This window comes from Artemia franciscana, chromosome 10, assembly GCF_032884065.1.
Source record: "Artemia franciscana chromosome 10, ASM3288406v1, whole genome shotgun sequence".
NCBI lineage: Eukaryota > Metazoa > Arthropoda > Branchiopoda > Anostraca > Artemiidae > Artemia > Artemia franciscana.
The window spans coordinates 29617588-29634863 of NC_088872.1; the positions used below are offsets into that span (position 1 = coordinate 29617588).

The following is a 17276-nucleotide window of genomic DNA, read 5'->3' on the forward strand; positions in this document are numbered from 1 at the left end:
GTGAAAGGTCTTGAGTTGTAAAATAAGTCGACTTGAACAAATTCTATTAAAATTCAGCATAATAAGGCTTTATTTGTGACTTGGAAAGAAGTCAGCAAATGTGAAACTTTTAGGGACTTTGGTATTGAAAATATGGATTTCTAGGGATTTCCACTAGCCTTTTAGGAATTCGGAAAAAAAAAACTGAAGTCGAAAGACTGCTTCATAATGGCACTGCACGGAAATAGGGTGGTGGGCGTTTCCTCCCCCCACAAAATTCCCTCCTGAGGAAAATTTCACCAACAGAAATTTCTCCCTTGTGTAAAATTTCCCCCACGACAACTTCCCCCCGTAGAAAATCCCCTCGGAAAATTTCCCTTTGTGAATAATTCCCCCCCCCCATATTCCCCTGCATAGTTTCAGACGCTCACTAGAAGGGAAACTGAAATTACTACACACTTATTTAAGTCAAAGGTATTGCTATTGCACTGCCTATAGGTAACAGATCTAAGGCTTCAATGTACCATTTTTTATTTATTTATTTATCTTTCCCAGGGGCATTTCATATGAAAGGGATGATCGTACAAACTTCAAAGGGGGCTCATTCAATTGCATATTGAAAGTTCTAATGCCTTTTTAAGAGTTAAAAGTGATTGAAGGGCAACCAACCTTACGTTTTTCTCCTCAAACACATCAGGTCAAAATAGTCGAAAGATCAAACAACCGTGCCTCTGGGGTTGACAGCCTCCTCTTCCAGTCCCAGGGGCAACGGCTGTAAGCTATGCAAGTTTCCCATTATTAAGATAAAAGGTTTTTATGAGAAGAATGGTTGTATAGAATTTGGAGGGGGGCTCATTAAAATGGAAATTGAAAGTTCCAGTGCCCTTTTTAAGACTAAAAAGTGACTGATGTTCAACCCTCCCTCCATGCCCTTTTTCCCCTAAATATATCCGATCAAAATTTTAGATACCCATTTTATTCAAAATATTCTTAAGGAGAAGTAACTATGGCTCCGTTGTTGACAACCCCTCCTGCAGCCCTCCCCCCTCGGTACGGGTTGGGCTGTAAGCTATGCAAGTTGCTCACTGTTGACGTATAAGGCTTTTATCAATAACAGAGGGTGTATTTGATCCTGAACCTTCAAAAACGCTTAGAATATTAAGATGAGACTTTAAGGAAATGTTGAGAGGGATGCCAAACACAATCAAAACACACTTTGTCCCTACTGGTTGTGAAAAGAGAATATTAGCAATATCTTAGCAACGTCTGCTTGTACTAGGTTGAAACCTTCATTGAATGTTGTGGAGGATTTGAACAGAGACTGTTGTGCAACCACCCCCCTCCTTTGCCTTTTTATGTCTCTCCTTAAAAATTATCAAAGTTTTGTAATTGTCGTTTTGTTCGAACCAGTCAAAAGAACTAATAGCCATCCCTCCAGGGATGCCGTGTTCCCCAGACACCGGGGCAAGGATTGTAAATTATGGAATTTATTGTTCACATGCAGCATTTACCAGAGGCAGCGCAACAGCGCTGCCTAAGAAATGAGCGATGTGGGCACAATGTATTGTTGTTTTTTTTATGTTTTTTTTTTCTTTTAGACCAGGACACTTCGTATCGAAGGAGTTGCCATAGAAACTTAAAAAAAAAATCATTCGATAAGAAATTGAAAGGGCTAGTGCCATTTTTAATAGTCGTAAGTGATTGGAGGGTAACTAACACCCCTCCAACACCCGCCATTTCCCCAAACATATCCAATCAAAATTTTGAGATAGCCATTTTGTTAAATTTAGTTGAAAGGTCCAGAAATTATGTATTTGAGTATGATACTCCCCCTCCTGCCCTCAGGGCAAGGGGTGTAAGTTATGCCCTGTGAGCATATAAGGTATATATAGAAAGGATGATCGTATAAACTTCGGAGGGGGCTCATTGGACTGCTAATCAGAAGTTCTAGTGCCCCTTTTAAGATTCAGAGTGATCGGAGGCTGGATACCCCCCGCACCTCGTATTTTCCCAAAATATATATGATGGACATTTTCAGAGGGCCGTTTGTTGTCGTAGAAACTTCGGAAAGAGCTTCCTTTTTAAGATTGAGAGTGATCGAAGGGTGGATACCACCCGCCAGACATCATATTTTCCTAAAATACATCTGATAGAAATTCTGAGTTGGCCATTTGTTGTCGTAGAAACTTCGAAAAGCCTCTTTTGTTTAGAAATGAAAAGGATTAGTGCCCTTTTTACTGGTCAAAAGTGATTGAAAGGCTACAACACCTCCCCCTCCCCGCACTCATCAATTCCCAAAACACAACAAATAAAATTTTGAGATAACCATTTTATTCAGCGTAGTTGAATGGTCAGAGTAGTAAATGGGGGGACGTCAGCCCCCCCCCCCCAAGACGATCATTCCACAGAACATATCAGATCGGAATTTTAAGAGAGTTATTTTGTTCAGCATTGTTGAAAGGTCCAGTATTGGGGATGTCAACCTCCCCACAGTCCTCAGGACAAGGGCTGTAAGTCGGGCAATTCGTTCATTATTTACACATAGTATATCTTATAGAGAAAGGCATACATTTTTGAACTTTAGTTTCCAAGAAGACGAAGGGTATTCAGGTGAACCTCTCAGAGAATGTTGAGGGGAGTTTTGAACTAAATCGAAACACATTATGTGTTTGCGGATTGTCAAAAGGGTATAATACAGTAAATAACTGAGTATATAAATTTGGAAAATACAGAAAATGATAAGGAAGATGATCAAAAAGGCAATATTTGTCTGATATCATTAATACTACGATTACCACCACTACTACTACCACAATACTTCGTTTACAGTATTAAGGGGAAATCTGAACTATTTTGAAAAACGCTATGTGCATGTACATTGTCAAAATAGCGTATCTCAAGAGTTGATTTGGGTATTGAGTTGAAACTTTCAAAGAATACTTAAAGGGAAAAATCATGTCACCAAAAGGCAATTTGTGCAAACTGCTGCTAATACTATTGTTACTGCTGCATTTACTACCTGTACAACTGCTTCTATTGCGACTAATTGTAAGGCTAAGAGCAATGAGATTAAAATTTTAAGAAGTATATAAGCATACAGGTTATCAAAAGGACACATCAGCAGTGTAATAGCAATTACTTATTGTATTAATTTGAAACTTCCAGGAGTTGATGAGAGGGATGTTCAGCTCATCAAAAGGTAATAATTAATACTACTGCTGCTAGTAACACTACCCCTATTCAATGTTATTACTAGTAATAGTAATAATACTAGTTGACTACTATTACAACTATACCTAAGGGCATGAAGGTGAAATTCTCAAGAAATTTTTAGGGGGGAAGCTGAACTGAATCAGAACATGCCCTCTTTATTCAGGTTGTCAAAAGGATATAACAGTAATACCTTTGGAACAGTTAAGTTTCTTAAACAAACAGGGCTTGTTGTGAGGGATATTGAACTAACCAAAACAAAGTATTTGCATCCTAATGCTTCTGCTTCTACTCATACTAGTTACTGTTATTATTATTACTACCTCTATTTCTACTGCTGCCACTAAAGCTTAGGCTACTACAATCAATTCAGAAGCTACTACTATTACTACTGCTATTAAAACAAAAGATTTAAGACAACAAAGTTGGGATATATAGAAACTGTATAGAACTAAATCGATACACACTATGCAGACACAGGAAGTCAACCGGAGGCATCAGAAATGCTTCGGGAATGGTTGATGGTGTGTAATAAGCCGAAACTTTCAGCGTGTGTTAAAGGGTACGTTAAAGAAACTAAAGGCGATATACCCATGCTGCTGCTATGACTATTACTGCTGTGCAAGCTAAGGGTATTGAGGTGAAGCTTTTGAAAAATGCTTAGGCGGATGTTGAACTAAAAAAAAAAAAAAAAAAAAAAAAAAAAAAAAAAAAAAAAAAAAAAAAAAAAAAAATAAGAGCATGTGGACTTTCAAAAAGGTGACAAAGTAATATCTGAAGAGCAATTTATATTATTAATTTAGACCTTTTAAGGTAAGTTGTGGGGGATTTTGAACTAGCCAGAAGGCACTATATATATGCTTTTAATACTACCACTACAGTTAGTTTAACTAATGACGCTCTAAGTATTAAGATACAAATTTTAGGGAACATTTAGGAGTTTCAATTAAAGAAAAAAACTGTAAGCATATAGGTTTTCACAAGGGCATATATGCAACATCATAGGCAGCACCACTCAACAATAGCTAGAGTTATCATTGAAACTTTAAAGGAACTAATTCAATCCAAAATTAAGCGTTCTGGTGCCCTTTTAAGAGTAACGAGAGATTGAAGGGCAAGCAGCCCCTTCTCTCAAGCCCCTTCATTTTCCAAACGCATCCAGTCAAAGTTTTGTGACAGCCATTTTGTTCAGCATAGTAGAGCGGTCCAGATGCTATATCCTTAGGGATATTAGGCATGTCAACCCTCCACAATTATGCAATGGGGGCATTATGCTTCAAAACTAAATGTTACTTTGAAACAAAATCAAAAGGCATTATGGTTGCCAATAAGACACCTCAGCAATTTATTGAGAGCGACTGGGGCAACAATTTGAAGCTTTTGGGGATACTACTATTACCACTGCTTCTTTTACAATTCAAATAAATGAAAAGAGTATAAGTGCATCCAGGTTGTCAAAGAGCATAGATAGAATCTTTTGGGAGTGATATTAAGTTTTATCTTTCAGGTTAACTTCAGAAGCTATAAAACTAAATTTAAATATACTGTTTGTGTCAGGATTAACAATTGTTGAAAAAGTTTCTCTAACATACAAATAGCAACCGAAAAAAATATTTCTTATAGTGTTCGGTAATACAACCGAAATTATAGATTCTTACCGAAAACAAAACTGCAAGATATGAAATATTACTTTTGACATGAAAAAGACTATGTCAACAAAAAAAATGAACAGAAACTAATTTAAAAACCGATTTCCATAAAACAAGCTTTTCAAAGGAAAGTATAGAGCTCCATTAAGCCAAGAATGAACAAAAATAAAGTAAAATAATCTTCCAAGCATAAACCTACCACAAATAACTATCAATAGATAAATGAAACTCAAAACGAATGGAAATTACAATAAATAGCCGAGTCAAACTCAAAGCCAGCCAAAATTAACATGAGTAGGGGGTAACCCCCATGCCTTATTATAACCTGAACACAATTCGTGCTTTACTGATAACAAAATACGTTTGAAATGTTTTCGCTTTTCTTACTTTCACACATGGAAATTTTTCAAAACCTTTAAAATATAAATATCAGTATATCTCAATTAAATTGACAATACACGATCATTTGTTGATTTTTTTCTTATTTTCTTAAATAAAAATTCAAAATCTTTGCTTAATGCTAAACGTTATTTTTGGAGCAGTGAGAATAGTATTTGTATTTTAAAGTGAACAGAAAAATTTCAATGTGAGGAAACTCTAATAAATCTCGTAACTTATGCTACTACGGTCAATAGTTCATATTGCATCAAAGGCAGTGACAGCCTTAGACCATATGCTGCCCTAGCCTAGGCCTTTGCCCAGGAACTTTGCTGGGAAACGTCAAGTAGAAATACTGCCTTATTCATTTTAGATGGCGCGTTTTTATAAGAATTACTACGAAAACGTAACAGAAATAAACAAAACAATGAGGTTAATACTTGAGTATTTTTAGAAAACTGCAATGCTGATCTTTCTATTGACGTTGGCTACCTGACGATGGGTTAAAGTGGACGCAACATGTGCCAATCTGGCCTCATTATTCTAATTGTTTGTAAGTTAGCAAATTGGCAGACATTGATTTTTGATTTAGTCTAGCTTAAAAGGACTAGGGTAAAAGAAGGTAGCCTAAAGAACACATAATTAGACTATATAGTCCCTACCGGCGGTGCTGATCTCTGTTTCTTGGCCCTTCATCTAGGAAGTGCCATGGGGAGGGGGCTACCCATACTGTGCTTTTGCACAACCTTCCTGTTAACCTTGCCCAGATTTCTTCAGGTACCCATTTAGGGCTGGGTCACCTCTGACTGAACTTACAGAGCCACACCACTGACCCCCATCCCAAACTAAATAATTGGGTATGCTAGGATTTGAATCCTTGGTCAAAAGATCCTGAATCCAGTGCACCAATCCACTCAGCCATGACTGCTTTAGAAAGGACTAGGCTATGCCTAATCCACTGCTTCTTAGTTTTTATTCCTCTTTGTCAAATTTTAGGCACCTAAACATTGTTTTCCTGGTAAAATTGTAGACTAGAGAGTAAATAAAAATGAACAGAAATTAGGCTGATTTAAAAAAACTTTCCACAATGCTTTATATTTGGAACAAATAGAATAGTTGGATACTTGTATTTCAAAGTGAACAGAAAAATTTGGTAAAATTCTAGTTAATTGACTTCTTGCTAGTATCTCAGAAAGGGTTTAAGTTAGGAAAATCAAACTTTCAGGGCTGAATTTACAGACTAAAGTATGTCCTGGGAAGGTATTTTGAAGCAACTACCTCCACTCCTTCTCCCTCTAGAGGGCCCTGATCTTTAAAAATATGTGTGTTATAAAAGTGAAACCTTGCAAAATAGATCTTCTGCTCAATTAAAGTACAACAAAATTGTTTTCAGCTTCATAACTTTGCTCAATTCAATTTTATAAGGTTTTAAAGATATTCAAATATATTTCCTAAATTTTGAAAAAAAAAAACCATTGATATGGCCCAAAGTTCTACACAAATAACAGGAATTGAATTTCCTGAACTAAAGACAGAGAAAAAGCAACTAGTAACTGAAAATTAAGGTAAAATATTGTATTGTCAAAATGTCAATAGGTCAGACCTGTCATGTAGACAAATTTCAGGGCCCTGTAGAGGGAGAAGGAGTAGAGGTGGGTACTTTAAAATACCTTCCTGGGACATACTTTAGCCTGTAGACTCATTCCTGAAAGTTTCATTTTCCTAACTCAAACCCTTTCCGAGATAGCAAGAAGTCAATTAACTAGAATTTTACCAAAAATTTCAATGTGAAGAGACTTTAGTAAAATCTTGTTTCTTATGCTATTAATGGTAATTGGCATCTGCCATAACTGGAAGAAATTTGTTAAAGATCTGTAATTAATTAATCATAGACCTGTCAAATAGCCAAATTTCTAAGACTTAGATATCAGAGGAGGTTTAACATAGAAGCTTGGCAATATCCTCCCAGAGCATGTTTTTGATCCTGAATTCATTACTGTAAGTTTCATTTTTCTAAACTAATCCTTTTCCATTATAATAAAAAGTAGCTTGTCTAGAATTTAACACAAAATTCTATTTTGAGCTACAAGTTAACTTTTACCTCCACATTGTTCACAGTTTTTGGCAAATTTTTCAATTAACTCACTAATAAGAGCTAAGTGATAGACATACCTCACGAATCAGAATTTCATACTCAACCCAGATATAACATTCATTTGTGTTGGAAAATGAAATTCACCCCTCCTCCCCCCCCCATTATCAGACCACATCCAAATTGAACAGCTTGGCAACAGCTCATCCCTAATTAACAGACCACATCCAAATTGAACAGCTTGGCTGTCTCCCTAGAAGGAGCACCACAGTTTCCCTAATTAGACTAGAGCATCTAATAAAACAAAGCTTCAAAAAAAGAAAAGCAGTCCATGTAATATTTTTAGATATAGACTCAACATTAAGGTTAATATGGGGCAACTAATCAGAAAGCTATCTGTACTGGGTTTACCAGACCTACTGCTAAATAGGATCCACCAATTCTTGATGGGCAGGGAATTTTAGGCTTCCTTAGGGGGCTTCTACTCAGAGTTTAAGAGAAAAGCTTACAACATTGGACTCCATCAAGGTTCTGTTCTAAATGCACTAATCTTCTCAGTTTATTATCATGATATAAGCCTAGAAAATGTCCTTGGAGTATTGCTGTTACAGTTGTCGGGAGAGACCCTTTATGCTTACAGTCAGCCTCCCAAAAAGCTGTTGATATGCTATCAATTTGGGCAACTAGTAGCAATTTGGTTTTCTCAACCCATACTTCAGTTAGTGTGTTCTTCCACAAAATGCATAACCTGGCTGCTTTCAAACCACAGGTGACACTGAACAGACAGGAATTGTAGTTGCAGAACATGCATGCTTTCTGGGAGTTGTACTTGACCAAAAAATGGTTGTTCTTGGATTGGGCATTGGGTTGTTTTTCCATATTTAAAATGAAAATAACAAAAAAGGGTGATGTGCCATGAAAAAACTCTGCAGACAAATTTTCCATGGAAAATACTCTGCAGACAAATTATCCATGGAAAATACTCTCTTATCCCTTCAGAAATTTTCTTCTACAGAAATCCCCCCCCCACCCCTTTAAATTTTCCCCACATTTAAAATTGCAACTTTATTTTCTTACTAAGTAGTGCTGATGAATCTAAAGGAACCATTCATTGTTTTGCAAAATATCAGCAGTAATAATATTTATTATGAGAGGTTCTTATTTTTGTTCTTTTTTTGTAAATTTTATTTGTTAATCACACATTATATGATCATTGTACAAAAACTTATCTTAATATGCCCTTGGAAGGTGATGATCAGAGCACCTCACTAAGAAAACAGAATATGTTGGACAAGCCTTGTTTTAAATTGTTCTCAGAATCTGACCTTTCTTTTGCTCCTTGCTGGTGTTATTTTGCTTATATTACAGTACAGAAAAAAATAACCAAAAATTTCTTTCCTTCTTTATTTGGTGTCTTCAGCCTGGATATACAGGAGCAACTGGGGAAATCTTCTGGCTCTGCTGAGTGATGATATGTTACTCTTTCATTGGGCTCACAGAAACCTGGCTCTCTGCAGCTGGTTAAACCACATTGTACTTCCTGGATGGCTGTGAAGCAATTCATCTTCTAAGGATGTAACCAAATGCTCTGGTGGTATTTTGTTTTGTATCAAAACTACTATTCACCTTAAAGCAACTTCCTGAATTAGAAGCTGCTTTCAACACATCAGTTGACCATCTGTGCTCTCCTTATTAAATTGTTATTGAATTCAGTACTTGTATTCCTCAGTTAGTCAGCATGTTTGTTTTGTAAATTCTCCTCAATTCATTTTAATTCATTCTTTTTCTGACTAGATATTTTTTGCTGAAAAACCAGAAATTTTCCAAAAAAAGGATATCTGCATCATGAGCACCATTAACATAAATCTTCTATGACCAGAATCAGAAAAATTACTCAACTTATTCTTCATAAGTCAACTCCTCTTAACCTTTTTCTTTCTCAAGAGTTTTTGCATAAAGAAAAGCACAGCTAGTGTCATTGTGAATATTTTCAAGCTGCTGGGAAGTCACCTTTCCTTCAGTTCAGGCATTATAAAATTGTATATACTCAATAATTACCCAGTTTTTACCCCACAACATATATAGCTGGCAAGGAAGCTCCAAACAACCTTCCTTAAATTACCTTAAATTGGAGCTTAGATCAATCTAAGGATTACTTCCTTGTAGGATTCATGAAGAATTAAAGATGAGTTGAAGACTCATGGGCTTCCCAATCATATTTCCACTCAACATCACTCCATTTAGCATCCACTTTTGATTTGAAAGTGTCAAGACCAGTTGCAGAAACAGTGTATTCTGACAGTCTATTCCAAAGGCTGGTGACTCTGTTTTGAAAGAACTGATTTCTCTGGTGGAGTCTGCATGACATCTTAGACAGTTTCTTTGAGTGACATCTAGTAGAAGAGGTGGCAGCAAACAAAAATAAATCAGGGACATTGTTTGTCAAAATAAGTTTGAAGGCAGTTACAACATACCTGCATTTGCACCTATATGTTAGGCGTGGTAGTTTGAGTCACCAAAGACATTCACTATAGGGGACTGTTTGGAATTTACTAATCAATTTTGTTGCTTGCCTTTGGACTCCTTCTAGGATGAATTTGTTTTTTGTTTTTTTTTGTAAAAAGGGGATGCAAGTATCATGCCAACTTCAAGTAGGGTTGTCATGACTCTTTTAGAGCAGCTGCTGATAGTTCTCTGTATTGTTCCTAGGGTCTCGTCAGCTGATGAAGCAGCAATAGCAGCTTGAGAATCAAATTTAAGTTTCTCATCAACCAAGACACCCAGATCTCTATCCTTGTGAACAGCCTCAAGTGGTAGGCCATTGAGAGTGTACCCAAATGTAAGTTATTTTCTCCAAAATGAAGGACAGAACATTTAGATGTGTTGAAGCTCAATAACCAGGGATTTGCCCAATTATTAAACTCATTTATATTGTATTGAAAAACCATCTGCATCAAGTTGGTTTCTGATACCACCAATAAGTTTGGAATTATCTGCATGTAAAGTTAAATAATTGTGTACTGTACTAGGAGCATCATTAATAAAAATATTGAAAAGGGTAGGGCCAAGGATAGTACTTTGCAGCACAACACTCTTGACTAGTGATGAATTGGAATCAATCAGCATTCTGTGAGATGTGAATATTCAGACCTATTGAGTCCTTTCAGCATAAGATGCCTTAATCAAGCCAACAATTTGGTTGTTTCTTTCTGCAGAATGTAACTTGAGAATCAGTCTCCTTTGGCAGACCCTATCAAAGGCTTGGGTTAGGTAAAAGAGGGCAACATCCATAGTAATTCCCTTTCTATTAGATCTGTAACAAGATTGTAAGACTGCAGTTAACAGATCTACCAGTTTGGAAACCATATTGAGAATGGCGAAGGATGCTATTATTTTCAAGATGTTTAACAATAGCATCATAAACTATTCTTTCAATCACTTTGACTGCAGAAGAGGTAATAGGCCACTGATTGGCCTGTAATTTGCAGCAGAATTTCTTTTTCCCTTTTTGAAAACAGAAGTTATGTACCACCAGAAGTTGTGCAGCTTTGATTGATTTTTGGAAGATTACAGCTAATGGGGCAGCTAGGATATCTTTAGTATGTTTGAGAAGCAAAGGATGAATATTGTCAAGACCACTAGATTTACATACATTAATTGAAGCAAGTTTCTTATTCACCATGCATTTGGTTACTTTAATATCTGACATAGCAGTAGTGATAGGGTAAGAAGAGAGTGCAGAGGGTGGGACATCCTGACCGTCAAGAAAAAAATGAGGAAAATTCTTGTTCAAGACTTCTACTTTACCTTCAGGTGTGGATATCACTTGTTCATTTTCCCACAAATCTGGAACTGAGTGTCTGCCTGCTTTTTAGTTGATCCATGCCTCCAAAAGAGTTTGGGATTAACCTTGATTTGTTGAGCTAGTTTATTTTTGTAATTTAATTTTAATTTTTTAATATTATTTGTAACACGATTTCTGGCTACCTGGTATCTTTCAAAGTTACAGGAGTTGCTATCTTTGCAATACTTTTTCCATGCTTTGGATTTTCTTTGGATGAGATTACAAATAAAAGCAGTTAGATATGGCAGTGTTTTAGGCTGTCTAATCATCCTGATGCTAGTATGTCTCAATTCAGCACTAAGTAATACAGTTTTGAAGATATGCCAAGAAGTCTCAAGATCATCATGTATGGTAAAGCTTCAGTTAATACATGCTAAAACTCTACATACAGCTTTTCCTCCATTAAAACTTCATAGTTATTCTAAAAAAAAAACATTAACTACTCCATCTCTAGTACAAAGAGAACAGACTTCTTTACATTAGTGTTATCTACCAAAGCTACCACACACCTCCTTTTCCCCTTGATTAAGCAATTGTCCAACACGTGCATCACTATGTTTTCAATCAAGAACTAACACCCTATGAAGGCTTGGATGTCACAATATCTTGCCAAATAACTCCTACAGAAGAAAAAATCGTCTATTTCTGCTTTTAAAAGGCCAAACTTCTGATTAATAAGTGCATATAAAGTACTGGGACACTTTTACCACTGTTATTTATGCTGCAGGAAACATCTATTATGGTACAAAAATTGACCGATGTAGGAGAAACTAAAAAAAAAGTATTGAAGGGTGTCAATAAAACCTTTTGTGACTTCACACAGAAATCACAAAGCATCACCTGATCAATTTTGTAGTGGGCCTGCCAGCAAATGAAGGCACATTTTGATTTGATGTTGTCTATCTATTAAAATATATCATCTTTCCTTGATTACAGTAATATTTCTATCTACTATGGCCAGACCTAAGCCAATAGAAGCTACTTCTCATACCACAGCCTTCTTACAAATTACAAATCAAATAATTACAAAATCAGTTGTCTGGCTCTCTTTGAATCCCACAATTATTTACTAGCCATTTTTGAAGTCTCTGTAAAAATGTTTGTACTCTATTTTTTTTCCAAATTGTAAGTTTCCTTTGTTGGCAATAATGCACATTTTGAGCAAAAAACTCCGTATTTCCAACCATTTTTTTTTAGTTTGTAATGAATGTAGATTGCTTGTGGTGCTTTTGCCTGCAGTTCAACTTGAACACTGGAATACCATATATTCATAATGCTTGCTCTATAATAGTATTTTGCAATGTAGTAGTTCTGATTGAGGCTATTTTTTATCACCATTTCACATGTAAAATCTTATAAACTCTCAGCATTAAGGCCTTTCACATGGTAGAATCCAACTGGTCTTTCTTTATACTCTTCTTTCATCAAAGTAACTTGGAAGAATGGCAATTTGCTTTTTTTCTAAATTGTGTTTTGTTCTCATCATCAAAAATAACAAAAGTATCTGCTACACATTACTTCTTGCACTATTGGTTGCTAGAGCCTGGAGCTGACAACAGGAATAGATCTATGAGCTTTAGAGTGGACATAGTGTCTCTCTGGCTTGTTGAAAAACACAGGAGAAAATTGTGCAAGAAGATGATACAAGAAAAGAGTAGGCTTTTATGCTAAAAGAAAAATTATAATGCTATCATAAAATGTATGCTTTACTGAAAACTTATTTACTTAGACCTAGGTCTTCCCATACTGACTAGTGCACAGGGTGAAAATGGTACCTCTCAGTGTTAACCTCTTGGCTGGTGTAAATCAAAGATTTTTTTCCAGGATCAATCGGAACAGACCAACATTCTTTTCAGGATACCATTAAAGCATTGTTTTCTGTCAGTTGTGTCTCTTTATGGTAATAGGGACCCTCCACCACACATTTTCAGGGATGCAGACTTTATTCATTGGCACCATGGTGCTGCAATGCTGTATTAAACTTTTTGTAAATTTATAGGTGAAGGTATGCTGTCAAACCCCTGAGTGAGCTGAGGTGAGGCAGTGTCCAAGATTCACATTAGTGCAGAAAGGATGTTACTATTTAAAATTTGAGCTTGAGTTGCAGGGAGCATGAAGTATTGGGAAAACTATATATAGGGAGCATGGAGTATAGGAAATTATTGAAAATAGAAAACATGTGGAGTTAGAATCCATTGGGTCTTGAACTAACTGTATATTTATGGGTATTGGTGGCTCTCTTGCAAACTCTGTTAGATGACTTCCTGAATATTTGTAGAATAGTGTCAGAAATTGAATTAAATTGATAATGCACATAAGTGCATTGGTTTTTTATTCAATGAGAGTAAGACTGAATTTTTAGCCTACAATAGCTGTTCTGATTGTCTGTTAAATTTCCATCTAAGTGAACAGTGCAGGGTATATTGTCATATCTTGGCATCTGAACTGGATCCCACTTCATGATTAGTGACAACTTTTAAAGGATTTTGATTTTTTTTTTTTTCTTCCTGCATTTGCTCATCATTGTGTCATTTTGGTATCTTTTTGCCCATTGTCTTTCTTTGAAACTGTTCTCTATTGAGTGTATTTCTTGAAATTGATTTTTTTATGGTTGATTTTTAGTTGTTTCTTTTTTTTCATTGAATACTCCATCAGTGTTTTAATTCCACATTTATGAAGGGTAATTCAAATTTAAATTGAAAAAATTATGTAAAAAAGTTTCTGGTGCTTTCTCTGAGTAAAACTATCTTTACCACTCTACTAGGATTTTGGCTGTGGGCACCCATGCTATTGATGTTATAGTTGTTACTTTATTTTTATTTTTAGGCTCTCTGGTTAAGTTTACTTTGACCAATCCATCACTCATATTTGCAAATCGAAAAGACATTCGCCTTATTGATGTGAATAAACCAAAGCATAATTCATCTGTACTTGTTAAGGTAAGCTATTGCACATACCTTTTAACTATCCTATTAAATTTTGGGCTCTTTCTCCTCATAAGACTTGGAACCAAAACATGAATTTTTTGTTTAATTTCGTCTGTCAAGTTAAATAGCTAAACTGTAACATATGGACCAGCAGCCCCCCTCCCCCTTTCAGAACTCAAAACCAAATCTCTCATTCGTTCACTTTAGAAGGTTTTAAAAAAAGAATCTCTTATACATCTAAAGATTTTAAAGTGTAAATTCATCATCTCATAGGATTTGTGCTTTTTGACACAAGTTTTATAGCAAGCAAAAAATGATACTTTTTACAAATCTTACAGCAAGCAAAAAATGATACTTTTTAGACTACCAAAATTGGATTCAAACTTTTGATTAAAGCCAATTAGAAACCAGATTTCTATTTCTGGTCTGGTCAACAAACTAGAGGTGAAAACCCTCGTTGTAATAAATCTTTTGCAAGGAGGTTAGGCCATATGTTGTATAATCAAAAGAAGAGTTGTATTGCAACATTTCTGAGGTCAGTCTACCCAGTGCTTAATTTAGAAATCCGGGTTGATTCTGGATATATAAGGTGAACCAAAAGTTAGGAGTGCAATTCAGTCCTAATGCAATCTTTATTCTGTACTCAGTCTTTGATGCACATATACTGATATCTCTCATTGAAGTCATTTTACCTGACGTTGTATATGAAGTAAGAAAATAAAATTATTGTCAATAATTGTGTTTGTCTTTGAGTCAAGGTACCAGGTACAGTTCCTATTGTCTACTGGATCGTTCCCAAGGGAATCTGCTCATCTCGGTAGACCTAAACATCATGATAATGATTTCATCTCCATGGTTATAGAGACTTGTCAATAGAACCCTCCTAATCTATATCCCTTAACTATAAAGCTCCCATGCCACAATCCAACTTAACTTTATAAGAAACCCCCCGTAAATAACTTTATAAGAAACCCCCCCGTAACTTGACTTTATAAGAACCCCCCCCCCCCCCCATAACAGTGGCGCGGCCTGTAGGAGCGCGGTCTATATAACTAGATATTCAGAAGAAGAAGAAACAAAATATGCAACGTTTTCTTATATACAAATTTTCTTCTAATTGATTCCAAAAACTTTCCAAACAAGAAGTTTTTCACGAAAAATTAAAAAGCTGCATTAAACCAAAGACAGGCAAACATAAAGTAAAGTAATAATGTAACTTCAAAACGAACAGAAATCACTATCAATGAATAAACGAGACATAAAAGAAACAGAAACTATAATGAATAATCAAGTCACGCGTAAAATTAACCAAAATTACCACAAACAGGAGTATGGCTAATGTCCCCTAAGCCTTCTGAAGGCCAGAACATCATTTGCTCTAGTTTTTATTTTGAGCAGTGTGTTTTTATTTGTCACAACGCTGACAAAATTGGATTAACAGTGCTTATTGACTACTAAGGTCCCTGTGTTGACCCTGCAGTGACCTTAGTAGTCAAGAAGTGTTGTTAATCCAATTACTTATTTACTAAGAAAGAAAATCACTATACGAAATAATGAGAATACTGAATATAACTAATGAAAATTGATTAACCCTTTAATATTAATAATTCTGGAAGTCTCAGCAGCTCCAATTTATCAACATTATAAAAGGAAAAAGTTTAAAATATATTTTGTTTTCAGTAAGAACACAGGGGCCATTAGCCCTACTCTTGTTTGTGATAATTTTTGTTCATTTTAACTTGATTGTTATTTTATTTTGGTTTTTGTACTTTCTCAGGTTGTTGTTCATTTTATTCCCTTTGCATTGTAGTTTTACTGGAGTAAACAAGTAATATATGTTGTATATTGCTGCTTGATTTACCATTTAGCCTATGTGCGCAAAAAGCATGGATAGTTTTTCATTTCATTTTCAGTCGAAGTTTTACAATCTGCTCTACAATACTAATCTACGGAGTGATGATCAAAGGGATTGTAAACTGAGAAAAGTTGAGCTCCTGACAATTTAACATGTTTTTAAAAAACATGTACTTGTGCCCATTCATGCCACATACACTATCATGGTTGCGTCCTTAGGATTAATCGAAACGGTAACCAAAAAGTTAAAAACACGCTTTTCTAAAATACTGTCAAGTGAGGAAGAATTGCTGTCTGAAGCTCATTCAGAAATTATTTTGAACTATCATTTTCAAGAAGTGTTATTTTTGATTAATCTTAATGGTAAATTAATTTTTAAACACAAAGTTTTTCTGATGGAATTAAAGAGTAAAGTTGAAAATTGAAAGACCAAAAATTACTGCTTCTTAGTTTATGCAATATATATCAGAAAAACTGTTTCAAATAACCAGGCTGGTGATATTCCCCTGTATTTGTAGAAATCTAAAAAATTGGCGCTTTTTGAAAACACAAAATCGACGAAACACAACTGGATTAAGAGCAGAAAAATCCCTAAGTAGCTTCCAGAAAATAAAACACAAATTTATAAAGCTTTCAATAGTATCATACCAGCCATAAAATCAACGAATTTCGTTATACTATTTTAATCTCCTTCTAAAAATTAAGCAAGCTTGGTTTTGCTTGTTTTTTCAGAATTCTACAAAATTTTCAAAAAGTCCACGCAGTTTTCATATATATATTGCATAAATAGTGAAGTACTAATTTTTGTTTTAACTTCACTCTCTACTTTCATCGGAAAAACATTGTTTTTTAGAATTAATTTTGTTCATTATTTGAATTTAGAACTGTGCAGAATAAACCTCAACAAAATCTTAGTCTTATTTAGGGCAAGAAACTATAGAAGCCAACATGAGTTTTTGCTATAAATCATGTTGCTTAAATATAGGTTTTTCTTCCCCTCTCTTTAAAAAATCTGTTGAAAAAATCTGCAATTTTGTCAAACAGTTTATGACAAGGAATTGTAAGTAAGGAACGACTCGGGTCAATATTAAATGGAACTAGAAAAAAAGAAATTCTGATAACAACAGATACCTCGAAAGAATTGACTTTCTAAAAGCTAGAAGCCTGAGAAAATTTGCCTGATTTTGAAAAAGAGGGGAAACCTCCCAAAAGATCAAGCAATCTTAATGAAAATCACACCATTAGATCCAGCATATAAGAGAACCATATTGTAGAGGTTTCAAGCTCATATCTACAAAAACGTGGAATTTTGTATGTTTCGTCAGAAGAGAGATCATGGATGT

General features: G+C 35.2%; 1 protein-coding gene across 1 annotated transcript in view; it reads left to right on the plus strand.

Annotated features, from left to right (window-relative positions):
• The first annotated feature begins 5614 nt into the window (after positions 1–5614).
• Positions 5615–17276, plus strand: part of LOC136032040 (low-density lipoprotein receptor-related protein 6-like) — a 113146-nt gene continuing 101484 nt past the window's right edge. The window contains exons 1-2 of the mRNA XM_065712130.1: positions 5615–5769; positions 13979–14091. Coding sequence (XP_065568202.1) covers positions 5736–5769; positions 13979–14091 — 147 coding nt within the window. The 5' untranslated portion in view covers positions 5615–5735. The remainder of the gene's footprint in view (positions 5770–13978; positions 14092–17276) is intronic.